We start from the raw sequence: 26,945 nt of genomic DNA, 5'->3' as shown, positions 1-26,945 counted from the left end.
AACCAGTCTTTCAATCTTGTGATAAACCCTACTAGTCAGAATGTATTATCTTTTTTTATAAATTTTTTTTAATGTTTATTTATGTTTGAAAGAGAAAGAGCACGAGCAGGGCAAGGGTGGAGAGAGAGGGAAACAGAATCCGAAGCAGGCTGTCAGCACAGAGCCCCAACTCAAGGCTCGAACCCACAAACCACGAGATAATGGCCTGAGCCAAAGTCAGACGCTCAACCGACTGAGCCACCCAGGTGCCCCTTTTTAAATTTTTTTTAATGTTTCTTTATTGTTAGAGAGAGTGCAGGTTGGGGAGGGGCAGAGAGGGAGGCACAGAGCCAGACGTAGGGCTCAAACCCACAAACCATGAGATCCTGACCTGAGCTGAAGTCAGATGCTTCACTGAGTGAGCCACCCAGGTGCACCCAGAATTTCATTTTTTAAGTATCAAATTTATCACTGCTCTTACTTTTTATCTATTTCATGTAATGTGTAGAAAGGCCTTCTTGCCTCCAAGGTTTAGAAAATAATTCACACATGTGTTCTAGCACTGCCACAACCACCAATCTAAATTTTTGTTTCATGTAGAATTTTGTTTTATCTAAATGAACAAGGTTTAGGAATCTATGCTGTGTCTGATTTTTCATAGTAGTCCATTTGATTAAGTTAATTTAACTTTCAAAATAAAGCATGAAACAGAACTATGGATGTTGAGATTTTATGTGTAAACATTTAAAATTACATTTTTATAAAATAACATGTATATGTCTGTTTGAAAAAAAAAAAAAATCTGGGAAGGATCTGTGTCAAAACCTTCGTAGTGGTTATTCCTGAATGGTGGAATAACTGATTTTCATTCTCTTACTGGATATGTTTTTTCCTAACTCTTTAAGAAAGGAAGATATTTCCTTAATGTTAGTGATGCCCCTCCTTGCATACCTAGTGTTTTTGGAGGAAGATTGGCCAGCCGGATGTACCATTTTCTCTCTTCTCCCTCCCCTCCCCTCCCCCCCACCACTTAAATGAAGATACGCCATTTTCTGATCATATGTTGTCAGATCAGCGTGTTCACAGTAGGGCATTGCTGTCCGTGAGCTCGGGGTGCCACGCACCATGTTCACCTAAACGACAACTTTTTATCTCTTTATTTTACTCTGTTGAAGTATACCATAAATTCACACTTTGCAGTAATGCCCTCTCTGGCCTGGGTTTTATTATCAGGAGGGAAGAATTAATCCTCTGATTATAGAGAGGAAAATCTTAAATTTCAAATTTAGTTAGAAACGGGGAGTTGGTCATTTAAGGTACATTTTGAAAGTAGTGTTTTGGGGTTTTTTTTTTGTTTTTTTTTTAATTTGACAAAGATAATTAAATGTTTTATTCAGTAATCTTTAGAGTAAAATTTCTTGAATTCTCTTGTAGTGATAAGATAGCAAGAAAATAAAAGTACTATAACAAATTACTAGTGAAAGTGCTGTAACAAAAATAAAATATCAGAAGAAGGTTGCCATTGAATAAATTAAAATTGAATTTTTAAAAAGCAGTCAAATTCCAACAGTATAACTAAAACTCACTGTGCTAGATTTTTGTCCTGAGTAGAAATGTGTGAAAACAAAGCAGGTTATGTAAAGCTAAACTGTATTTGGTATAAAGTGAGCTGGTAGGGAGGAGGTAGATTGTCATGTTCAGCCAGGACAATATTTGGGAAAATGCTTTATTGCCAGAAAATACACTGTTTTCCCCCAGTATTACTGCTTAATGTCTTCTAGAGATGTCTCTATGGAGCCACCTGTATTTCATGTCTGTCTAAGGGTTCATTTAGTTTTAATAGGTTATTTTGTATGGTAAAAATCTCAGTACAAAGTGTTATGTGGTGTAGGGGTGCCTGGCTGGCTTATTTGGAAGAACATGGACTCTTGATCCGCAGGGTCATGAGTTCAAGCCCCCACATTGGGATAAGTAAAGTATTAAAAAGAAAAAAAGAATGACATAGTGTAAAGTAAAATTTGACCCATCACAGTCCTCTGTTTCCAAGATCTTCCAGAGGGATGACCAGTGACTGGTTTCTGTTATGTCCTTCCGGTGAGATTTCTCAGTCATATGTCAGCAAAAGGATATATGGGATTTTTTAAGTTTTATTTCATTTATTTCGAGAGAGAGAGTGTGCACTTGCATGCATGCACATGAGTCGAGGAGGGCGGAGAGAGAGAGAGGGAGAATCCCAGGCAGGCTTCTTGCTCCCATGACCTGTGAGATTACAGTCTGAGCCAAAATCCAAAGTCCAGCACTTAACCGACCCAGCCACCCAGGCATTCCTATGGTATTTTGCACACTAACAATTGTATAGTGTCCACCTTGTTCTGTACCCTGCTTTTCCCATTTGACAGTGTGTCGTTAGAGATTGCTCTGTATTGGGACAAACCTCTGTTTCACTCTTTATAATAGGGGCATAAAATTACATTCTATGGATATGACGTGTATCATTCTTTTTAGCCGTTGATAGTGTTTTCAGTCTTTGATGTTACACATAATGCTGCAGTAAGTATCACTGGACACAGTTCTTAAGGAGAATCCTTAATGAAGAGAGCATTTAAGCAGTTTTTAGATTTAATTTTTACAAATTTATTTGAGTGTTGTATTAATCTTAGGGTTGTCTTATGCATGCGATTAACAAGTATTTTATTCCATGATGGTCGAAGGGCTGCAGAGCTGTGTAAATTAATCTTGCATTCTTAAAGTGGCATTAAAGAGAAGGGTACGTGTGGGGTGTTCTACTTCCTCTCAGAGTTTTGTACCTCTCGTGGCACAGCTCTTGGCTTTCCGCGTGTCCTGGTGGGAGGACTGGTGATTTCTAGAGAAAAGAACGTCACTTCCCTATTTTTGTGGAAAGGGGCAGAGGGCCTCCCTGGGGAATTCCGTCATCATAAAGGGAGGTGAAGATGGGTTTGCGTGAATCTGTTAACCTTTTTTTTCATGGAGCAGACGGGAGAAAGGAGGTGGGACAAGATGGAAGGAGCCTTAGGGTAGATTCATAGAAGAACTGCTGTGCAGGATAGCAGTGATGGTAATGTGGAGACAAATGGTGCAGGGAAGGAGTTGTGAAAGATTTGTGGGTAATTTCCCAAGCTATAAAGGCTCCTAATGCAGTTGGGTGTGTTAAAGGGCAGCTCCGTGGCAGGGGCCAGCTGTCCTCTGTGGAAGGAAGGGCACTGAGCACATTGGTTTGCTGTTAAGATCATGGAATTCTTAGAGATTTCATCCACTTCTGACCTGCATTCTTTTATGTGATTGGAAAAGTGTGTGACTAGTGTATACTTTAGTTTTTATGGACTGTTCTATTTGACCCCTTGTGCTCTGTAATACCCAAGACACCAATGTAAAACCTCATTTCCTATTTTCAGCATAACTAATATGCAGTAAATTATCATGAGTGTTCTAATGGCTGCTTCTTATAGTATCGGTTCACAGCCTCTCGAGTCCTTTCTTGTTTTTTCATTTCTGTATAAATGAAGATGGGTTCCAAAAGATACTCATTCTAACCAAGTTTCAGACAGATCTGTTTTGAAGGAATTGTGAGATTCTGTATTAGAATTAAGATAGTTTTCAGAAAAATATTCTCTCAGTTAAAACAGATTTGCCCCAAATCAGGAAAATGTGTCAGAAATTAACGAGGCAGTTTAACTGTGAAGCTCAGATGAACGCTGTTAGAATATTGTTCAGTTCCTGAATCTGTCAGAGCTCTGCAGAGCCTTCCGTTTCATCCAGTTAAGAAAGCATACACGCGTTCTACAGCCTTAAATTAAATGAATGCGGTGACAACATTTTCAAATAAAAGGCGACTCTACTTCTAGGTACTTACCCAAGGGAAATAAAAGCTTGTCTGCACAATAAGTAATAGCAGCTTTACTCATGATAGACTAAAACCAGAGATAGTGCAGATAACCATTAGTAGGAGAATGGGTAACTACATTGTAATCCACTTTATACTACTCAGCTATAAAAAACAACAAATTAATGGGGTGTCTGGGTGGCTCGTGTGGTTAAGCATCTAACTCTTTTTTTATGTGTTTATTCTTGAAAGTTTATTTATTTTGAGAGAGAAAGAGAACCCTCATGTGTGCGAGCAGGGGAGGGGCAAAGAGAGAGTTCACACAGGCTCTCTACCGGAGCACAGAGTCCAGTGTGGGCCTCGATCTCCTGACCCGGGAGATCGTGACTGAGGCGAAGCCAAGAGTCAGATGCTCGACCTTCTGAGCCGCCCCGACGCCATGTCTGCCTCTTGATTTCAGCTCAGGCCATGATCCCAAAGCTGTGGGATTGAGTTGCGCGTCGGGCTCCGTGCTGAGCATGGAACCTGCTCGACATTCTCTTTCTCCCTCCGTCCCTCTCGCCCACTCTTGCGCGCCCGCTCGCTTTCTCTCTCTCTCCTCTCAAAACATCAACAACAAATTATTGATACGTAAGTCAATGTGAATGAGTCTCAAAACATTCTGTGTTTCTGCGGCGCTTGGGTGGCTCAGTCGGTCAAGTGTTCAGGTGAAGTCATGATCTTGTGATTTGTGGGTTCAGGCTCTGCCTTGGGCTCTGGGCTGACAGCTCAGAGCCTGGAGCCTGCTTCCGATTCTGTGTCTGCCTCTCTCTCTCTCTGCATCTCTCTCTCTCTCTCTCCCTCTCAAAAATAAACATCAAAATTTTTTTAAAAAACCATTGTTTTTCTTCTCCTGCAGTGTGAAGTTCATGCTGTATGGTTCCATTTATGCCATTCTGTGCCAGGCAAAAACTACAAAACAAATTTAGGTTGATAGAAATCGCAGCAGTGGTGGGGCAGAATTGACTAGAAGGATCTTTCTGGGGTGATAGAAATGTTCTGTATCTTGATTGGGCTAGTGGTTACATGTATACATCCAAACTCATCAAATTGTACCCTTAAAGTTATGCATTTTGCTGTATATAAATTAATCGCTCTTAAAATTTTCAGGTTTTGGGGCACATGGGTGGTTAAGTCAGTAGAGCATGTGACTTTCATCTTGGGGTTCTGACTTCAAGCCCCACATTGGGGGTAGAGATGACTGAAAAAAAAACTAAAACGTTAAGGTATTTTGAAATTTTGCAAAAAGTAATACAATTCTACATACATGATGTTGGGAAATATAACCAGTAATGATTCATACCTGGTCAGTTCCGCATTCTGGCATGTCATGGAAAGCTCAGTTTCTTAACGAAAAGAGAATTCTTGCCACGTACTCCGTAGACCCTACGGTTGTGGTACGGGGTGGCACAGCCACTCCCACATCTCTACCAAGCACATGGAAGGCGCGCTGTTTAATGTGTGATGCCAGGGGTTTCGAAACTCACTGCCAACACTGCGTAAAATGTGTCAGCAACTTTTTTTACATTACATGTTGAAATGATATTTTATGTATATTGGGTTATTTTAAATATGTTAAAACTAATTTCACCTGTTTCTTCTACCTTCTTTAATGTTTCTATTAGAAAATTTATCTATTTTTTTTTTAATTTTTTTTTAATGTTTATTTATTTTTGAGACAGAGAGAGACAGAGCATGAATGGGGGAGGGTCAGAGAGAGAGGGAGACGCAGAATCTGAAGCAGGCTCCAGGCTCTGAGCTGTCAGCACAGAGCCCGACATGGGGCTCGAACTCATGGAGTGTAAGATCATGACCTGAGCTGAAGTCGGACGCTCAACCGACTGAGCCACCCAGGTGCCCCTCTATTAGAAAATTTAAAAGTATATTCCCTGCTCCAATTACATTTCTGTTGGACAGGGCTGCTCTGAGGTTTCGGAACTGTGTTTGAAGTGTTTATATTCACACATGGTTTTCACAAATATGTAATACTGTTTCTATGCCAGCTTCCTCACATGCTGTTTATTTTAGCTGAATATCTCAGAAACATTTTTTTTTTAATTTACATCCAAGTTAGCATATAGTGCAACAATGATTTTAGGAGTAGATTCCTTAATGCCTCTTAACCCATTTAGCCCATCCCTCTCTCACAACCCTTCCATTAACCCTCCATTTGTTCTCCATATTTAAGACTCTCTTATGTTTTGTCCCCATCCCTGTTTTTATGTTATTTTTTCCCCTTCCCTTATGTCCATCTGTTTTGTCTCTTAAAGTCCTCGTATGAATGAAGTCGTATGATTTTTGTCTTTCTCTGACTGACTAATTTCACTTAGCATAATACCCTCCAGTTCCATTCACGTAGTTGCAAATGGCAAGATTTCATTCTTTTTGGTTGCCGAGTAATACTCCATTGTGTGTATATACCACATCTTCTTTATCCATTCATCCATCAATGGACATCTGGGCTGTTTCCATACTTTGGCTGTTGTGGATAGTGCTGCTATAAACATGGGGGTGCATGTGCCCCTTCGAAACAGCACACGTGTATCCCCTGGATAAATACCTAGTAGTACAATTGCTGGGTCGTAGGGTAATTCTATTTTTAATTTTTTGAGGAACCTCCATACTGTTTTACAGAGTGGCTGCACCAGCTTGCATTTCCACCAACAATGCAAAAGAGATCCTCTTTCTCCGCATCCTCGCCAGCATCTGTTGTTTCCTGAGTTGTTCATGTTAGCCATTCTGAGAGGTGTGAGGTGGTATCTCATTGTGGTTTTGATGTGTATTTCCCTGATGATGAGTGATGTTGAGCATTTTTTCATGTGTCGGTTGGCCATCTGGATGTCTTCTTTGGAGAAGTGTCTATTCACGTCTTTTGCCCATTTCTTCACTGGATTATTTGTTTTTTGGGTGTTGAGTTTGATAAGTTCTTTGTAGATTTTGGATACTAACCCTTTATCTGATATGTCGTTTGCAAATGTCTTCTCCCATTCCGTTGGTTGCCTTTTATTTTTGCTGATTGTTTCCTTCGCTGTGCAGAAGCTTTTAATTTTGATGAGGTCCCAGTAGTTCATTTTTGCTTTGGTTTCCCTTGCCTCCGGAGACATGTTGAGTAAGAAGTTGCTGTGGCCAAGATCAAAGAGGTTTTTGCCTGCTTTCTCCTTGAGGATTTTGATGGCTTCCTGTCTTACGTTTAGGTCTTTCATCCATTTTGAATTTATTTTTGTGTCTAGTGTAAGAAATTGGTCCAGGTTCATTTTTCTGCATGTCGCTGTCTGGTTTTCCCAGCACCACTTGCTGAAGAGACTGTTTTTATTCCATTGGATATTCTTTCCTGCTTTGTCAAAGATTAGTTGGCCATACGTTTGTGGGTCCAATTCTGGGTTCTCTTTTCTGTTCCATTGATCTGAGTGTCTATTTTTGTGCCAGTACCATCCTGTCTTGATGATTACAGCTTTGTAATACAGCTTAAAGTCTGACATTTTTGTCTTTAAAAGGCCTAATGTCCAAATGAATCTTAGAATGAAGACAGTTGTGCAGGATTGATATTTTGGCTCTCTGCTTTGATTGAAATATTAATGTTTCCACATACATTTGAGAGATCATGATTTTCTTGTAAACAATTAGTTATAAAGGCATTCTTTTCTTTTAATCTTTCTAATTTAAAACAAAAAACAAACCAGCCAAACATTTACTGTCTACTGATACGTTATGTTTTTTTTTTTTTCATTTTTGTTAAGTTTGTTTATTTTGAGAGAGGCAGAGAGAGAGGGAGAGAGAGTCCCAAGTAGGCTCCACACTGTCAGCATAGAGCCCAGTCGTGACCTGAGCCGAGATCAAGAGTCAGATGTTTAACTGACTGAGCCACCCAGGTGCCCTTTACCTTTCGTTTTAAAAATGGATTTATTGAGATGTAACTCAAAAATCATACAATTTGCCCTTTTAAAATTTACAATCCAGTGGTTTTTAGTATATTCACAGAGTTGTGCAACCATCACGACAGCCACTTTTAGAACACTTTATCACCTCAGAAAGAAACCAGGCACCCTTTTCACTGTCCTTCCTCTGCCCCCAGTCTGCTCCCCAGCCCTCATTAATGTACCTTCTAACTCTACGGATTTTTCTGTTCTGGACATTCATATGAGTGGAATCAAAGTAATATGTGGGCTTTTATGACTGGCTTCTTTCACTTAGGATAATGTTTTCAGGGTTCATCCAAGTCGTAGCATGTACCATAGTCGTTTTTATTGCTGAATAATATTTCATCATATGGATATACCTTATTTATCCATTCATCCACTGGAAGACATTTGGATTATTTGTCTGTTTTTAAGATTTTTTTTTATTTCTTTACTTTTAAGTAATCTCCACACCCAACGTGGGGCTCAAACTTAAAACCCTGAGATCGAGAGTCATGTGCTCTACCAACTGAGCCAGCCAGGCACCCCTGGATTATTCGTCTTAAAGCTATTGTGAATAATGCCGCTCTCTGCATTTGTGTACAAATTTCTGTGTAGGCGTATGTTTTTACCTTTCTTGGATATTTACCTAGAAGTAGAATTGCCAGGTCACATAGTAATTCTGTTTCTCATTTGAGCAGTTGCCAGACTGTTTCCTAAAAGGGTCGTACCATTTTATAATCCCACCAACAGAATGTGAGGATTCCAGTTTGTTCACATCCTCACCAGCACTTGTTATTTGCCCGCAGTCTGATTGCACATTGTTGTGGGTGTGAACTGGCGTCTCGAGGTGGGTTAGTTTTGCCTTTCCCCGAAGACTAATGGTGTTGAGCTTCTTGTCATGTGCTCGTTGGGCATTTGTGTATCTTCCTGGGAGAAATGTTCATGCACATCCTTTGCCTATTTTGTAATTGGGTTATTACCCTTTTATTGTTGACTTGTAAGAGTTCTTTACGTATTCCAGACACAAGACCCTTATCCGATACGTGATTTACAAATATTTTTTCCATTCTGTGGGTTGTCTTCTCACTTTTTTGAAGGTAGCTTCTGAATCACAAAAGTTTTTCATTTTAATTGAGGTTAAAAAAAATAGAATTGAGGTAAAAGTTTTTCATTGCAATGATACTCAACTTACCTATTTTTTTTTTTCTTTGATCATGCTTTCTGTGTCATAGCTCAGAATCCTTTACCAAATCCAAGGTCATGTTGGTTTACCCCTATGTTTTCCTCTAAGACGTTTATAGTTTTGGCTGTTACATTTAGGTCTTTGATCCATTTTGAGTTAACTTACATATGATAAGAGGTAAGGTCTCAGCTTAATTCTTTTGCATACTAATACCGTACTAAGAGTAAAGAAGTAAGTTCGTATGATCAGTCACATACCAACATTTCATTATTGCTTAGTGGTTTAATAGCAGTCTTGGGTATGTACTGAGTCTGCATTTAATAGGGCATCTTTGTTATTCATTCTGAGATTGTGATATTAGCTGAAACTTTAATTTCTGAAACTGAAATGGAATCTGTCTAGAACTTGGGGGAAAAAAGTGTAACAGAACTGAAAAATAATAGGAAATAATTTGGGGGCCCACATGGGAAATGTCTGTATGAGAAAATTTTAATTACAGCATACAAAATAAAAGTGAAATTTCAATTTGTCTTTTTTTTTTAAGAAACTATAAAAATGGATAAAAAGAAAGTGCTCAGATCAAATTTAATTAAGCCCAGTTATTTAACAAGTATAAATTAAGGAACTTTAATGAGTTCATTTAGACTCTGATACTAAGTGAGTGATTTCCCATTCAGTTAAAAGGGACCTCTTAAGACCCAGCTTTTATGGGAAAAAGATGAGTCAAACAAATGCTTAATAACATAAATATGACAGACAGTTCTAGTGTACTTAATCCTATTTTGGGGTGCTTAGATGGCTCAGTCGGTTAAGCATCTGACTTTGGCTCAGGTCGTGGTCTCCGGGTTCATGGGTTCAAGCCCGCATTGGACTCCATGTTGACTGTATGGAGCCTGCTTGGGATTCTCTCTCTCCCTCCCTCCCTCCCTCCCTCCCTCTGTCTCTCATTCTCTCTCTCTCTACCTACCACGTGTTGTACACTCTCTCTTTCTCTCACAATAAATAAATAAACAAAAAAAGAATCCTATTTGTTTTCGGTTTTAGTCTAGTGGTCATATTCTAGCTCACGAGACCTATCTAAAACGGAATTATGGCTAATAATCTTTTGGACCTGTTGTTGCTCTTACAACCAAGTATGTGGTCCTTACTGAAATGTGTCCATTTAGAATCAACTCTACCAAAGAAGGAACATGCCTGTGTGACATTTCTTTCACATTATCAGCAGGGTTCGGATGATTCTTCAGTCGTCTGCCATTCTGTGGAAGCCCCATAGGGCCACCGAGCCATTTAACAAATCATTTAACCCCTCTAGGCCTTACTGTTTTTTTTTGTCAAGTAAGCGAATGGGGTTGGGTGGTCTTCAGGTCCTGTGTATAAAATGCTGTGTCTGTGTCTTCAGGAATCTTATTTGCTGCCTAGGCTAGGACTGGGTCCTTTGGGATGGTAGATTTGGTTGAAAAAACCTTTTTTCAGCTTCTTTGTGCTGGGCTTCTGTTTGTTTTGGATTTGGGGTGTGTGAGTAAGCTTTTTGGCAGAAAACTGTTATTAGAAAGCAAAATGTTTATGGAAGACATGAAGTGAAAAACTTATTTAACTCTTAAATTTTCTTGAGAGTTGACAAGTTTAACATTTTGGAGATTATTGTAAATACATGGAAATAGTTTGAAAAAAAATTTTTTTTTTAAGTAGGCTCCATACGCACAGTCGGGCTCGAACTCATGACCCCAAGATCAAGAGTTGTGTGACCTACCAACTGAGCCAGCCAGGCGCCCTCATTATTATTATTATTATTTTTTTAATTATAAAATCTAGTACCATAACCAGCTTGGAAGAAATCCTTTTTTATTTTTTTTTTAACATTTATTTATTTTTGAGAGACAGAGTGAGACAGAGCACAAGTTGGGGAGGGGCAGAGGGAGAGGGAGACACAGAATGTGAAGCAGGCTCCAGGCTCCGAGCTGTCAGCACAGAGCCCGACGCAGAGCTCGAACTCACAGACTACAAGATCATGACCTGAGCCGAAGTCGGACGCCTAACCGACTGAGCCACCCAGGTGCTCCCGTGTGTATTTTTTTAATGTTTGTTTATTTTTGAGAAAGAGAGTATGCAAGCCGGGAAGGGGCAGAAGGTGGGGCCAGAGGATCCGAAGCTGGCACTGTGCTGACCGAGCCCGATGCAGGTCTCGAACTCACAAACCGTGAGATCATGAGCTAAGTCAAAGTTGGACACTCAACCGACTGAGCCACCCAAGGTGACCCAGAAGAAATTCTGTGTTGGATTTTTTGTGTGTTTAATGTTTGTCTATTTATTTTTGAGAGAGAGCAAGCACGGGCAGTAGAGGAGCAGAGAGAGAGGGAGGCAGAATCCCAAGCGGGCTCTGTGCTGTCAGTGCAGAGCCTGATGCAGGACTCGAGCCCACAAACCGTGAAATCGTGACCTGAGCTGAAATCAAGAGTCAGACGTTCAACCAGCTGAGCCACCCAGGCGCCCCTCTTCATTGGATTTTTGGGGGCCAGTTTTTCAAACAATGTTCGCTGTAAGATTGCTTTGTAAATGTATTTTCCTTTGACAAATGGTGAGTAAGTTTACCCCCATTTTAGCCTCTCTTAATAAGGGTTAAACGATTTCAGACATTTGTTTTACATTCACTTAACTCACAGTGTGTGTGGCTTGGCAGATTTTGATGCCCAGTCTTCCATGGCTTGTTGCTGTAATTTGGTGCTTTAAGGAAAGTCCTCACCCCCATTTCTTTCCTTTCTCTTTTCTTGTCTTTTTTGTTCTCTGCTTTCCGAGGGTTGGCGGTCTGTGGACCCAGAGCGAGCTCCTCCAGCATGCAGAGGAGAGAATGTGGGGTTGTGTCAGACCCTCCGTGGGAGGGGGAGAGGGGCCGGGAGAAGCTCTGTGTCTCTTCCCTTGAGGTATAGTTCTTCCGGTCTGGTGACCTGTCAGATCCACTGAGTGCTTGGTAAAGCAGATTGGACAGTGACTCGAGGAAGCAGTGGGGTGGGGGTGGGGGTGGGGGGGCTCGGTATTTTAAGTAGCAGCTCTCAAAAGTAAAGTGAGTTCTCCAGGGGCTTGGTACACCGAGCTGTGTGTGTTGGCAGTGTTAGAGCCCTGCGGGAATTACGCACAGTGGAGTGTTGACTCCTGAGAGGCAAAGGAGGATGAGAAGCTGGGGCAGATTGTGAGGCACCGAGGAAAGAGGAGCCACAAATGTTGGCTTGAGTTTCGTGCAGTGATGCTTGCTTAGTCCTGACAGCTCTTGATCAGAATGCCGGCCCACAGAGTTCCACGTTCACATACGTGAGTATTTTTGACAAGAAAGATCGTTGTTGTGATTTGACACGATACCTTCTGGGAGAAGAGGGAAAAGTTGAGGAAACCACATTGTACCTGGTACATGACTGCAGTTTGGACTTCCCGGGCAACGGGAACCTGCTGCAATCTTACATGACTGATTTCTGGACCCAAAGTGGGCTTGACAGGGGGCTGGAGCAGTAATAGCCCCCCACTGTCGGGAGAGGCTGGGGCAGGCTTTTCCCAGCAAGCCCGCCCCGAGGTGTGGCCGTCCCGGACGCCAGGCCCCACAGCTTGCGGGACATTCCCCTGTCTGAGGGAGCTTTGTCCTCGAGGCAGCCTCCCAGCAGGACAGGTAGAGGTCTGGGTGCCTGAGTCAGAAAAAAACACTGAAAGCTGTGGCCTCACCTGTTAGACACCGCCTGCACAGATGCTGAGGGGTTGCGATAGTCTCTGGGCAGGAGACAAAAGATAGTGGGCTTCTGCTTTTAAGGAGCTTAAGTTTTGCCCTGACCTTCGGCCAAGTCATGAATGAAAATGGACACGAAACTTTGTGATGGTCATTCGTATAGGCCCTAAGCCCATGGGAGGCCTTGGGCCTCTGGAGATGGAGACTCAGGCCTTAACAGCCGTTTGTCTTCATCAGCAGTACATACGTACCTGGCTAGTGGATGAGTATTCATTGCCATTTTAAAATGGAAACTACAGGGCGCCTGGGTGGCTCAGTCAGTGAGGCGTCTTGACTCTTGGCTTCGTCTCAGGTCGTGATCTCCTGGTTTTGTGAGTTCTGGCTCTCGGTGCTGGCAACGCCGAGCCTACTTGGGATATTCTCTCCCTCCCTCTCTCCCTCCCTCTCTCCCCCCCCCCCCCGTCTCTCTCTCTGCCATCCCCCCCCCCACCACCACTTGCGCTGTCTCTCTCTCAAAATAAACAAACCTAAAGCAAAATTTTCTCACGGCAAATTTTTAAAAAACAATAAAGTGAAAACTACAAATAAGCCAAAAGAGGAAATTAAGTCCCCCTTAATCTCAGGACAGAGCTAGGCACTGAGGAGCTTCTGCACAGGGGAGAGAACTAGCCAAGGTCTCCCTCCTCTGGGCCCACGAGGAAGGGGATGTTGCCCAGGGGCTGTGGCCACAGAGCAGCCTGGCTGGTCGAGACAGCTCCTGGAAACACAGACATATCCCTTTGAGAATGACACTCCTTGCCTGCTTTCGCTCTTTTCTGTGAACAGGGTTCAGATTTTAAGTTAGGAGTTCAGTTAGAAAATTGAAACTTCTGATGTTTGGAGTACATTGGTTGCTTCCATTTTATTTTATTTATATTTTATTATTTTATTTTATTATTATTTTTTTTAAGTAGGCTCCATGCCCAACATGGGGCTTGAATTCACAGCCCTGAGATCAAGAGTCACATGCTCTACTGACTGAGCCAGCCAGGCACCCCTGTTTTCTTCCCTTTTAAAAAGACGAGTTTGAGTACCTATGTGTGCATAGGTACACATGCATTAGAAAAATCGTAACATAATCCTTCCTTTCTGTTTTATCTGTAGGCTGTCCTGTGAACTGATAGAGTACCAATGTGATCGGATGGGAAGGGCGGTGAATTGGGGATCAATATTAGTCCCGACTCAAGTCACACACTCTAAGCTAGGGAATATATTTAATGACTTTGGATTTCAGTTTCTACTTTCATAAAACAAGGGACCGCATTAGGCACTCTTTCAGCCCTACCATTGTGGCTTAAGGCCGTAAATGTCCATTTCCTTGTGTTTCCTCTGGGACCAGTCTACCTTTCTGTGTTCTTCGATGCCGAGGGAGCACTTTGCCTTCAGTGGACAAGCTTCCAAGGTTCCAGAAACCAGGAGTCATCCAGTGAAGCGGAAACAGCAGACCACTTCTGGATTTGCCCCACTGTGCTTTCAGAAGGGCCGTTTCTAGTCAGAGGATTTCAGATTACTAGAAAACTGCGGTGGTGCAGCGGTTACATTTGGCTTAGACTGAAATCACAACCCGAATGCACTTAATGATACACATATGTACTGTAATTTGTAAACATAGCTCAAAACCCTGTATCTTCGTTGGTTCCCTTGTGGTTGGCCATTCAGACCTCATTTCTACTTGACAGGGGTTTATTTTAAGATTGCTTTTTAGAGCGGTTGTTTAACATTCAAGTGATCTATTAGTGCCAAGTCCTTGGCTAGACCTGCTGTAAATGAGCTGCCCGTTAAGTAGAAAACCGAATAGAAATTTAGCTTTCCAGCCCAACTTAGCAAAATCAGTGTAAGCTGAATTTTCTTACCTTCACATGTAGCTTTCCAGCCTGATTTCTTTCTTGAATATTCACATAGTGTGTAGGTGAATGAAATTCTTTTAGTTATTCTTGATGCTGTTGCTTAGGGAGAACTGTAGACTTAACAGGCTCAGAGAGGGACACTTTACAGGAAGCTAAGTGGATTTGTTAGTGACTTAATTGTGTTTCTTCGGGAAACGGGTTTGAAAAAATAAGATCTGCCTCTGTAACTGTATTTCCAGGATGTTAAATGTTCTGTGGGAAGTAAGTTCTCACTAGGCCCGCAACTGCATTATTTTTTTGACAGGCAAAATATATATTGTAACTCTTTCGGTTATTTTGTTAGAGATGGGAGTCAGCTGGATGGAAGTTAAAGATGACTTAGGTAAACAGCAGCACACCGTGCCTTAGATGATAGTTTCTCCATCATCCTACCGCTTACCTGTGGCTTCCTCCTTTCCAGATTGTCACAGCTGTAATCAGGGCCTTCTTTCCTATTTAATAACAAATACAGCTGCTGTCAATTTTGTAACTCAGGTTTTCAGCCCTTCCCTTTTGTGTTCCAGATGCTCCATACTTGCCTGCAGTGCTTACGTGGCTCTGGCTTTAGGTGATAACCTTATGGCTTTGAATCACGCAGATAAACTTCTTCAGCAGCCCAAGCTGTCAGGATCCCTTAAGTAAGTGTGGCTTGCCCTGTGCGTCCGGGTTTGTTTTGTGTGGAGGTTTTCGTTAGTTTTTGGTGCATATTGCTGCTTTTTGCCCCCTCGGTGGGATATATATTATCTAGACAAGGCAACTGATTGAAGCATTAATTTGGTAATTCCGCGTTAGGCTCTTTTCCCTTGTACCTCAAGGATTAACAGCGATAGCGTTTGCTGGACGGAGCGTCAGGAAGCGGGAACTGCACAGTGTCTCCTGTCCGCTGCTGGGCCTGTCTGGAGCGCGTGTCCACATATTGGTCCCCAAGATAAAGGGAGTCCTCAGGGAGAAGACCCACACAAAAAGGAGTTTCTTCAACGGGATAAATCTGATGCAAGGACTGCGGTTTAAAGGGGCGAACAAGCATTCTGAGTACAGGAGTTTTATTCAAACTCCGCAGAGGCCTCTTCACTAGTAGTGTCATTGTCATTCTAAAATTTGCTAAAGCACATCTTTCCTTTTATGGAAATTGAGTGAGAAGCAGCGTCCTCTGAATCTTTGTATGTGGCTTTTACTCAAAGCCACAAATACTCTGCATACCATTAGGACACTTGTTTTTCTCATTCATCCTGTGGGTGAATACCTCTGATCTCCAAAATATAATTACTTACTCTTGCTTTTTAGTGGTCTTGTTTATAATGTGCAGTGCTTAGAATTGTGAGATCGTACTCTGAGGAATAATTCTGCTAAGGTTTAATTATTTTTGTCTTCAAGAAAACGTATTGCTGTATACAAGCATCTAAAATTAACATCGATTAAGGCTGTTTCAGGCCAGTGTTCCCCAAACACACGTTTGTATTTCAAAAAAAAAAAAAGAGTAAGAGCATCCGGTGAGGTAAGAGACTGTCACAATTCAGACCTAAGACAGCTGCCCTTCTGCAAGAAAACCTCATCCAGCGACCAGGCCGGGAGGGAGCCTGAGTTCCAGCTGGAGGCAGGCGGGCTCCCACTGAGGGGAGGCTCCGGCGCCCAGCTCCGTGAAGCCCCAGCGAAGTCCCAGCCAGCCGGGTCGGCTGCCACAGCCATCGCCACGATCCAGCGCTCAGGCTGTGGCTGTGACGCGCTCGGCCAGTGCGAGAGCGAGAGCGAGAGCGGCGTTCTCTTTTTCTTTTCGACGGAAATGAAACCCAAGTCCTCACTGCTTCTTAAAATTCTTGGGTTGACATTGTGGTCCCTATTCTCAGATAAATCCCAAGTAGGTTCGTGCCCTCTGTTGGAGGGTTTCTAAGTTCATTTGTCAACTTTCAGGGGATTGGCCAAGCCAGGTCTGGTCATTTCTGTTTTGATTCTCTTAACTCTCCTTTCCTGAGTGTTGGTTTCTTAGTGAACAGCGAGATCACGGTCTGTCTTCCCAGTAAAGACAGGTAGGTCGTTCTGCATCTGGCATCTCAGCAGCTCGACCCCCCTCACTCCTTGTTGCTTTCTGGACACGTAGTCAAAGGTTTCTTGGCTCTGGGTGTCACGAAGGCGTTGCATTTGGCTAAGAACGGAAAATGTCTTGAAATAAGTTCACAGAAAACAATTTGAACGAGTTCTTTAGATATGTGTGTTTGTGTTTTGCAATGATTACTGGCTTGTGGATACTAAAGAAAAACTTCAAATTATCTTATTTCAAAATATAATTGAAGTTACTGATTTTTTAAAAACTTGTCCGTTCTATTAGAGTATTTGGTGGAGAAGCAAAGTAAAAAGTCATTGCAGCTCCTGGTACTTAGAAGAAATTCCTTAATAAAAAATTAAAGAGCTCTTGAGTAGTTAATGCATCTTAAAAAATCCCTAAATAGATCATATTGAAAAAAGCCTAAAATCGGAGGGCTTGAGATTCATGGGGACAGATTCAGTTGGGGCAGGCTAGCTGTAGTAGGTGAGACCTGAGCTAAGCATTTAAAAGGAGTTGGGCATAGAGATTAAATAAATTAAGTAAGTAAAAATATTAAAAAAAAATATGGGGGGGCCCCTGACTGGATCAGTCAGTGGAGTCTGCAACTCTTGATCTTGGTGTTGTGAGTTCAAGCCCCATCATAGATGTCGAGATTACTTTAAAAATAAAATCCTAAGTAAGTAAATCTTTAAAAAAAGAAGAGGAGTAGATATTGGCTTGTGGGGATGAGGCCAGGCTTGCCCAAGAAGGCAAGGCCACTGGGGAGCAGTGGGTGTGCCCAGCCCAGGACACTGTCTGGTGGGATGAAGAGCCATCTCTGAGGGGGTGGGAATAGTGACTGGATATAGAAACGTGGGACCAAACTTGGAGAACTTTATTTTTTTTTAAAATTTTTTTTTTCAATGTTTATTTATTTTTGGGACAGAGAGAGACAGAGCACGAACGGGGGAGGGGCAGAGAGAGAGGGAGACACAGAATCGGAAACAGGCTCCAGGCTCTGAGCTATCAGCCCAGAGCCCGACGCGGGGCTCGAACTCACGGACCGCGAGATCGTGACCTGGCTGAAGTCGGACGCTTAACCGACTGCGCCACCCAGGCGCCCCCAAACTTGGAGAACTTTAAATCCATAAAAGCTTTGTTTTGTTCTCGTGTAGAAAAAGTCATTAAGATTTTCAGCAAGCGTGTAAAATATCTAATCCTGTTTTATTTTTGAAAAACCAATCAGGTGACCGTAGGGAAAAATCATCTTGTAAGCAAAGGACTGGAAGAAGCAGGCTGTTGTAAGCCAGGAGGATGTGTATCCGTCCTGATGTCAGTGGGCATAAAATAGATTTGACAAAGCAGGAGACCTTTGGAATAGAAGTAGAGTTGGTCCAACCCGCATCTGGTCTCAGTCCAGTCTGGCCCTCCGCTGTCTCTGGACCCGTCCAGCAGCAGAGCCTGATGGCTTCATCCTTCGACCGAGCTGCTGTTTTAGAACTTCATTCTAAAACAGAGCTTCATGTTGATGTTACTTTCTGCATAAACAGAACAGTATGTTTGCCTGTTGTCGGCTGTTTTCTGAATCGACACATGTCATTTGTTCCAGCTTAGCTAATCTAAACAATTGTTGTATATTTTAAGATACTTTTATAAAGAGATAAAATTTAGCCCTTAATTAATCCATTTATAGACGTGAAATACATGAAGCATATGTACACCAAAGCTTGTTATACACTGGGTGTTGTGTGTATGTGATCTGTTTATTTCATTTAGGTTTTTGGGCCATTTATATGCTGCAGAAGCCCTCATCTCTCTGGACAGGATATCTGATGCCATTACTCACTTGAACCCCGAGAATGTCACTGATGTTTCCTTGGGCATCTCTTCAAATGAACAGGACCAAGGTTCGTGAGGACACATTTGATCAGAACTGGTCACCATTTCCACAGCCTTCCTGTTGTAACTCAGGATGTGTGGAAATTTAAGGGCACAGTTGGAAAGGGAAGGAAATTTTAGGTTGGCCGTCTACCAATTTGGCTGTGTACTTACTTTGTAGTAATTGTTTGCTGGGTAGATCTGGGAGTTGATTATCATATGGTCTAAATGCTCATTATAGAGGGGTGCCTGGCTGGCTTAGTTGGTAGAACGTGCAACTCTGATCTCGGGGTCATGAGTTCGAGCCCCGTGTTGGATGTAGAGATTACTTACCAAAAAGAAAAGAGAGACTCTTTTAAATCAGTTTTCACTTTTGAAAGCATGGTAGTATTAGAAAAATTTGTTTCGTTTTGAAATGTTTGTGTGTATTTATTTTGAGAAAGCGGGTGTGCATGAGTGGGAGCCGGGCACAGAGAGAGAGAGAACCCCGAGCAGGCTTCACGCTCAGTGCAAAGCCCAACCCCGGGGCCTGATCCTGCAGCCTGCAAGATATCAACCTGAGGCATTATCAAGAATCTGACACTTAGGGGCACCTGGCTGGCTCAGTGGCTTGAGCGTTTGACTTCAGCTCAGGCCATGATCTCAGTGCAAGAGTTCGAGCCCTGTGTCGGGCTCTGTGCCAACAGCTCAGGGCCTGGAGCCTGCTTTGGATTCTGTGTCTCCCTCTCTCTCTGCCCCTCCCCTGCTCCCTCTCTCTCTCTCTCCCTCCCTCTCTCTCTCTCTCTCTCTCTCTGTCTCTCAGAAATAAATAAACATTAAAAAAATTTAAAAAAAAAAAAAGTATCTAACACTTAACCGACTGAGCCACCCAGGCACCTCTAGAACGATTTGTTTTGAGTCTCATACTGTATTTTTCTCTTTGGAGGGATTCAGCAGTCCAGGGAAAAGTAGAGAGCATTCAAAAGTGAGTTTTAAATCATGGCTAAGTTTTTAAGGAAGCAAGACTGGCATTCACTGTATTCGAGATTATTATGCAGGCATGGGGGGAGGGGGCTACCTGCTGGTACCCTCCGCTAGAGCCTCCCGTGACATACTGAGAGATTGCTTCGACAGAGTGGATTTTCCATTTCATAAACAGACTAGGTTTCTAGAAAATACGCTGTGTTGTCCTACCCCCTCAGGTTTGTTTTCTTGTCTTTGTAGGATCGGACAAAGGTGAAAATGAAGCAATGGAATCCTGTGAGTAAGAAGTTTCGTAAATACTTAAAGTAGCCTGGCTCACATCCCAAAGATGTAGACTCAAGCCTTCTGTGTCCTTCATTCGTCAGCCTAAAAATAGGGCTGAGCTCTATTCTGCGCAGCCGCTGGGGCGGTCGATTGGGTGGCGCTCTTGCCCTTGCCCTGGCCTCTTCAGCACGGTCCGCGCTCTTTTTCCCCAGCTGGGAAGCGGGCCCCCCAGTGCTACCCCAGTTCCGTCACCTCTGCCAGGACCGTGATGCTGTTCAATCTCGGCAGCGCCTACTGTCTGCGGAGCGAATACGACAAGGCTCGAAAGTGTCTGCACCAGGTGAGGCCAGCAAAAGGTTTGCAGTCTGTGGGTCTTGTTGCTGAGTTTGAGGCTCTGGTCAGTTTGTTAAAAATCAGAATATTACTTTCCCAAGCTTAAAAATGCCCTTGCAAGGTAAACAACTGATCAGCTACTGAAAATGAACTAGGCATTTACTGGAGAGTTCTTCCTGATGGTTTTAATAATTAAAATTTCAAAAGACTGGAAACCAATGCAAATAAGGGATCATCTGAATAATGGTGCATCCATATAGCCGAACACATGCAGCTGTAAACTCTGTGTTCCAAAGTGATGACATATCCGAGACCTGCTAAGTGAAAGGACCTTTTGTATGTGCATAAAAGAGCTGTCGAAGGACACGCTAGAAGCTGCAGAGACTGGTCATGGGTGGCAGGGTACGAACTGTGGGGCTGGAGCACTAAAGCAAGAGGCTTCAGACCGAGAGCTGGCAGCCTGTCCCTGAAATGCACCCCTGAATCCTACCACTGAGATGGTGCATCATCACTAAGACCCCGGGAAGATTCTGATGGAGCCTCTTTAGGATTCCCGCCCATCCCCGGATGAGTCACGGACCCTTACCTATAGAAGGGGAGGATGTGTCACCAGTGGCAGCTCCAGAGGGACGTCACAGACTCAGAAAGGGGTAATTCCTCAAAAGGATAATCATTCAGCAAGTGTCTGAGCACTTACTTCTCAGTAGGCCACGGGAATAAGACAGTAAACAGGTAGGCATGCCACGACCCTGCCTAAGAAGGGAATTGCAAGGTCAGAGCGATGCAGAATTGTAAGACTTGAAATACGGAGAGTTTGTGCCAAATGGTATATTCACCAGCAGCACGTGAGAGGGCCCGCGTCCCTGTATGCTTGTCGGGGGAACTGACATTGAAATTGAACCTGTTCTCCGGAGATAATGGTGGCTCCTGGAAATTTCCTAGGAAGTCCACCATATTATGTATAGCATTGAAGAACCTTACCGTGCAGAAATAGCCAAGAGTGATATTTAGTTAACTTAGTGGCGTCTCGTCGGCACTTCTGATCCCAAATCAGAAAAGTCAAGTGATGGGACTATCCAGGGAAACGTGTGTGCTGTCATCTCGCAGTTGAGTCACACAAGTTGACGGGGAAGGAGTTGAAAAACTCACTGCTCTTAGTGGCCGGGCTAGGGTATTTAACAACCCTTCTGAGAGTGCCCATGGACCCCAGTGGCTGGAGCAAACAGGGCCTTTGATCCAAGTTGCAGAGTGCACAGTCTAGGTTCTCGTGCAGCAGGTGGCCGAGGCGGCTGCCACGCTGGGAGACACAGATGGGTCAGGGCTGGCTCTGGGTCTCAAGGGGCGGGGCTGTTTTGGTCCCTTGGGGTTTAGGTTAATCCAGTGCCTGAACCTGTGTTAATTGGGAGGCCCGCCCTGCCTGGGAGGGCAGGGCCGTGCTCTGCGGAGATGGTTCCGAGGGTCCCTGCCCACCACTGGCCTTTCTGAACGGCCAGTAAGCACAGCACCATCAAGTCTCGTAAAATTGCTGCTGTGAATTCTTGTACCTGCGGGAAAGCTGCAGACTGTAGTCCGCGCAGAGAACGATAAATGACCTGCGGTAACTAGCCACCTGGAGGCAAAGTGGAGTTGCAGCACCCACAGCATGCCGTGAAGAGGCTCTTGCCCGTATGAGGCTTGGCCCGGAAGTGTGAACTCTGTTTCCTGAACTGAGTGGTTGCCCCTCAGGGCGGTGGTGAGAGGAACAAAAGCCTCCCTGCTTCACTCGTGAGGAACTTAGGCCGTGTGCCCTGGGTGCGAGTCCCTGCTCACCCGAGATTTCTCCTGGGGCTGCCGGGAGCTGACCTTGTGCAAGCGTCTGGTCCCCCAGGCGTCTCCCATCTCCACAGCGGGGCCTGCGAGTCCTGTCTCCCCATTTTCTGCTTCTCCGATATCCATTCTGAGAGAGAGAGGACCGAGGCGGGCGCCTCCCCGAAGCTCTCCGTTCCCCGGAAACCTGTTTTTCTCTGTGTATCCACGGTGCATTCGCTCTCCTCTCTCCCCAGCATTTGGGGAAATCTGTTTGGATTACTGTTAGCCGTTTGCATGCCTGTGGTTCTCAGGATGAGCCCGTGTCTTAGCCGCATGCCCATGTCTGGTCAGGAGGCGTCTGTACGAGTGCACTTTCTGATCAGGGAGCGGGCAGAGGATAGGGGATACGAGTTGATAGTGCGGCGGGGGAAATAGACCTCTGGTCTCGGCACGGCTGACCCAGAGCGAGCCCGGCGTCCTTTCTCGGGACTGGTCAGGGAGAAACTGCTAGCTGGAGGTGTGACCCTCAGGTCCAGAAAAGGACAGCGGGTTGCTTAGTTAAATTCTCTTATTTGACAAAGTTGTGCTATTTCAGTCCTCAAGAATGAGGACATCGAAGATGCTTAGTGGTATGCTTGTTTCCGAGTTTTTGGTGGGTTTTTTTTCCCCCCGAGAGCGAGTGTTGTGGAGGGGCAGAGAGAGAGGGAGAGAGAGAATCCCAAGCAGACTCCACACTGTCAGCACAGAGCCCAACACAGGGCTCAGACTGATGAACCATGAGATCATGACCTGAACTGAAATCTAGAGTCGGATGCTTAACCGGCTGAGCCACCCGGGTGCCCCTGTGTCACCAACTTTTTCTTTTTAGTTTGAGTTCTTACTGCTCAGGTTGGGAACTTGGGGCCTACGATACTGAGTTGTCACTTAGGAACACAAATGGACATGCAGATTTGAATATAAATGCAACGATGTCTAGAGTGAAAGCCACCAACAGACCTGCACCAGTGAGTGACTGGAGTGTAGAATGAGAAATGTCTGACATCCTTCTTAAAACCAAATAGGGTCAAGACATGGGAGAAAAACCCCAAGCAGGCAAAAACCAAGAGGGAAGAAAAGCTTTCCCCTATTAAGAATTCATGATGGGGGCGCCTGGGTGGCTCAGTCGGTTGAGCGGCCGACTTCGGCTCAGGTCACGATCTCACGGTCTGTGGGTTCGAGCCCCGCGTCGGGCTCTGTGCTGACGGCTCGGAGCCTGGAACCTGCTTCGGGTTCTGTGTCTCCCTCTCTCTCCGCCCCTCTCCCACTTGTTCTCTCTCTCTCTCAAAAATAAATAAAATGTTAAAAAAAATATTTTTAAAAAGGAATTCCTAGGTAAGGAAAATCATCGAACTCAAAATTACATGTGTAGTTGAATCTGTAGGGACAAGGACAGATGTCAGAGCAGAACCGTAGTAGCTCCTAGGAGCTGCTGTGAGAAGGAGCTGCACAAGTTTGCTAACTTGCCATTGGTAGGCTTTTTTTTTCTTGTCTCGGCATTCCTTGGAGTTTGTCTCAAGCGGTTGGTTTTTCATGGGGGTCTTTTTTTTTTTTTTTTTTTTTTGAGCAAAGGCGGCTTCAATGATCCACCCTAAGGAGGTGCCCCCTGAGGCCATCTTACTGGCAGTCTACCTGGAGCTGCAAAATGGTAAGTCAGTCTTCTCCCTAGTTAGGACTGGACCCTTTCAAAGAGCCCCAGGTTTTTGGTATCTGGTTTATCTCTTTGAATTTGAAACTCGGCCTTCCTTCCTTGAACATATTACCCATCAAGTTCTTCTAGGGAAAAAAAAACCGGAGCTAGGGAGTGTTTGGTATCTTACAAATTCCTGCTTCTTGCGAGTTAGCCATATCTGCTCCTTTTTTTAATCTGTGAAAAGGCAGGGAGGCATAGCTTCTGACAGCTAATTATGGTTTAATCCCTGCTGATTAACCTTTCTCTTAGGCAGCCCAAATGAAGTGAGAACATGAGTCAGGATGCCAGTTGCTAAGAGTTGTACACTGTAGCATTTGGAACCTAGATGTCATTAGTGAGTTGTACAGTAAGCCAGTTTTGCTGAGAATCACCCAAACCTAAATCCAGGCCATACCTCTGAGCACATACAACCCTTGAGGACGTGGCTTCTGGGAAGAACGGCTGCGGGCCCTATATAAGACACGTGAAGCAGAGAGGAGACCTGTGTGGAAGAAGTTAAGGAAACAGACATACTAACAGTTCTGAGTCGTGTCTCCTTTTGACCGTGGGGACCCTTACATGGTTCCTTTCTTTTTATAGCTTTCGCCAGCATGTAAGTGCCTGGTACCCAGCTGGCCTTGGCTTCCCGAAAGGTGTGATTAGGGCTGGCCCGCTGGTCCCAGAGCCCTCTGCCTTCGGAGACCAGTTCTCAGGCTGGGCTGTATCTTAGAATCACTGTGGGGCTCTCGCCCAGCGCGCACCCCGTGTCTCTGAAACCGGTCTCTGGGGATGGGACAGATGTGTCATGTGGCTTCAGGGTGCAGCAACGGCGGCAGACTGCTGCTCTCCTGGACCACCTTTGGCTCCCTTGCACGCTGCCGATGGCTCGCTTTGTGCGCGATGGTGTTTATGCTGCTTCGTTAACGGGAAGTGTTTTTACAGGTAACACCCAGCTGGCCTTACAGATCATCAAAAGGAATCAGCTGCTTCCTGCGGTGAAAACACTGTCTGAGATGAGAAAGAAGCCAGTGTTCCAGCCTGTCCACCCGGTCCAGCCCATCCAAATGCCGGCTTTCACTGCACACAGAAAGTGACGTTTTTGCTCTCACAAAACTGTTACTTGAGACCAGGGGGGTATTTACAGGCCTTTTCAGTTGTATCACGGCAGAACGAATAAAAGAAAGACGGTGAAAGGTGCTAGTTTTGAAGACACGCTTTTGAAAGGATTCTAACCCCTGGTTTTCTTTTTGCAGGAAGCTTAGTTAAAATTAAGGGTTCACAAACTCATTTTCATCTGTTTTTCTTTAGTCTTAAACTGTGAGCCATTATGTGATGTATCTGTGTCATAGGCAATTAAAACACGGTCTTACCAGAAGAGTCTTGTACGGTTTTGTTGTTCTTGCAGCCGTTGGACCGTCTTAGCCCCTGAGGTTTAGTGCTCAAGCTTTCAAACCTGCCACAGCTGTCAGTAGATGAGCAGCCAACCCAGCTGGCCTGGGGGCAGAGAGGAGGGACACCGATGTGTTTTCTGCCTCCTTGGGACTGAAAGGACCAGAAAATGCATAGTAAAACCCATGGGGCCAGTAAAATTGGCTTCAGAGGAGACAACTGGGCTGATAGGAATCACTTGCTTCAAGACTAGAGATGAAGAACAAGCCGGTTCAGGGCACTGGCTTTGTTCACCTCCCCTGCGCCCTCGGGCAGAGGCCCCGCTTCTGGAGGCTGTCAGCAGGGAGCCCCAGGTTCATTGCTAAGCCCTGTGCAGGGGCAAACAAAAAGTTAAAAAATTGCATCTTTCTGGGGTGCCTGGCTGGCTCAGTCGTAGAGCATGTGACTCTTGATCTCGGGTTATAAGTTTGAGCCCTATGTTGGGTGTAGACATTACTTAAAAGAATAATTTTTTTAAAAAAGTGTTTTAGGGGCGCCTGGGTGGCTCAGTCGGTTGAGCTTCAGACTTCGGCTCAGGTCCTGATCTCACAGTCTGTGAGTTCGAGCCCCACATCGGGCTCTGTGCTGACAGCTCAGAGCCTGGAGCCGGCTTCGGATTCTGTGTCTCCCTCTCTCTCTGACCCTCCCCCATTCACGCTCAGTCTCTCTCTGTCTCAGAAATAAATAAACATTAAAAAAATTAAAAAATAAATTTAAAAAAAAGTTTTTTAATGTTTACTTTTGAGAGCAAGAGAGAGAGTGTGAGTGGGGAAGGGGCAGGGAGAGAGGGGGAGACACAATCCAAAGCAGGCTCCAGGCTCTGAGCTGTCAGTACAGAGCCCGACGCGGGGCTCGAACCCATGGACCGTGAGAACATGACCTGAGCCTAAGTCAGACGCTCAACTGACTGAGCCACCCGGGTGCCCCGAAAGAATTTTTTAAAAAATTGCATCTTTTCGAGTGACGGGTATATGTTATGGGATTGACATCAAAATTTGTCCATAAGGTCAACACATTAACTTTGGGATAAAAAAAGCCGTAATACAGACTTGTTTAGAAAAATTGGGTGAGGAGCGCCTGGCTGGCTCAGTCAAAGGAGCATGCAACTCTTGATCCTTAGGGTTGTGAGTTCAAGGCCCACATTGGGTGTGAAGGTTACTTAAAATCTTTAAAAAAAAAAAAAAAGAAAAGAAAAAACTGGGTGACCTTCTGGTTGAGACCGTGTTTCGTAGGTTCATCCAAGCTTGCTGTTTGGAAGTGTCCCTCGCTGTCTACACCTCTTCAGTTCCCCAGTTTGGAGACCACGTTCAGACAGGGAAGTATGACACCCCAGCTGATCTCTGTACTTCCCCATTTTCACACCTGGAGAGGAAAGTGTTTGGGTAACAGCACATCATTTACTCAACACTTGATGTGACTTACTCTGTTGCTGAACTCACTTCAGATAGGGATATCTACCAGAACAAGGTATTTGTGGAGGTAACTAGACATTGCCCACAAAGGACTCCGAGAAGGGGCGGGGGGTCTTTCTGCACTTGTTATGTTTATTATCTGGGAGAGAAAACGCAAGCTGGTAAAGGGCAGAGAGAATCCCAAGCAGACTCCGTGCGGCAGCTCTGGGGGACCCACTCGTGCTGCAGGAGGGTGGCAGAACTGTGAGGCCTGGGCATTTCTGGAGAGCGAGTCCACAGAACTTGTAAATTGGTAAATTCCAGGGGATCATGGTAGTGTGAAATGGGAGGAGGCCTGTTCATTGTACTTGAGGACAATACATCTTTGGATAAATCTCAAGAAATGAGAACTTTCCTTGCTTGCCGCTTGGTTTGTGGGAAAGCAGGAACAGCTGTGAGCAGGTGAGGCCCCATATTGCTGTATTAAGTAGAGAATACATTGGGCTGTTGGTACACAATAGGTTATTATTTTTTTTAATTTTTTTCTACATTTATTTATTTTTGAGAGACAGAGACAACATGAGCAGGGCAGGGGCAGAG

At 44.3% G+C, this 26,945-nt stretch overlaps 1 protein-coding gene across 7 annotated transcripts in view; it reads left to right on the top strand.

Moving 5' to 3' along the window:
* Positions 1 to 24,901, top strand: part of CNOT10 (CCR4-NOT transcription complex subunit 10) — a 70,738-nt gene extending 45,837 nt beyond the window's left edge. For 3 of the 7 annotated variants that reach the window (XM_047099290.1, XM_047099289.1, XM_047099294.1), the window contains exons 14-19: positions 15,097 to 15,210; positions 18,369 to 18,499; positions 19,674 to 19,709; positions 19,910 to 20,037; positions 23,427 to 23,502; positions 24,469 to 24,901. In XM_047099290.1, the coding sequence (XP_046955246.1) occupies positions 15,097 to 15,210; positions 18,369 to 18,499; positions 19,674 to 19,709; positions 19,910 to 20,037; positions 23,427 to 23,502; positions 24,469 to 24,620 (637 nt within the window). In that variant the 3' untranslated portion in view covers positions 24,621 to 24,901. Of the gene's footprint in view, positions 1 to 15,075; positions 15,211 to 18,368; positions 18,500 to 19,673; positions 19,710 to 19,909; positions 20,038 to 23,426; positions 23,503 to 24,468 lie in introns of all 7 variants that reach the window. The other 4 variants (XM_047099288.1, XM_047099287.1, XM_047099293.1 and 1 more) reach the window with 2 other exon arrangements.
* The last annotated feature ends 2,044 nt before the right edge of the window (positions 24,902 to 26,945 follow it).

The sequence above is a fragment of the Lynx rufus genome, unplaced genomic scaffold (genome assembly GCF_022079265.1).
Source record: "Lynx rufus isolate CCGP_SWC_20201006 ecotype Redwood Valley unplaced genomic scaffold, mLynRuf1.p SCAF_5, whole genome shotgun sequence".
NCBI lineage: Eukaryota > Metazoa > Chordata > Mammalia > Carnivora > Felidae > Lynx > Lynx rufus.
This window is presented reverse-complemented; position numbering and strand designations above follow the sequence as displayed.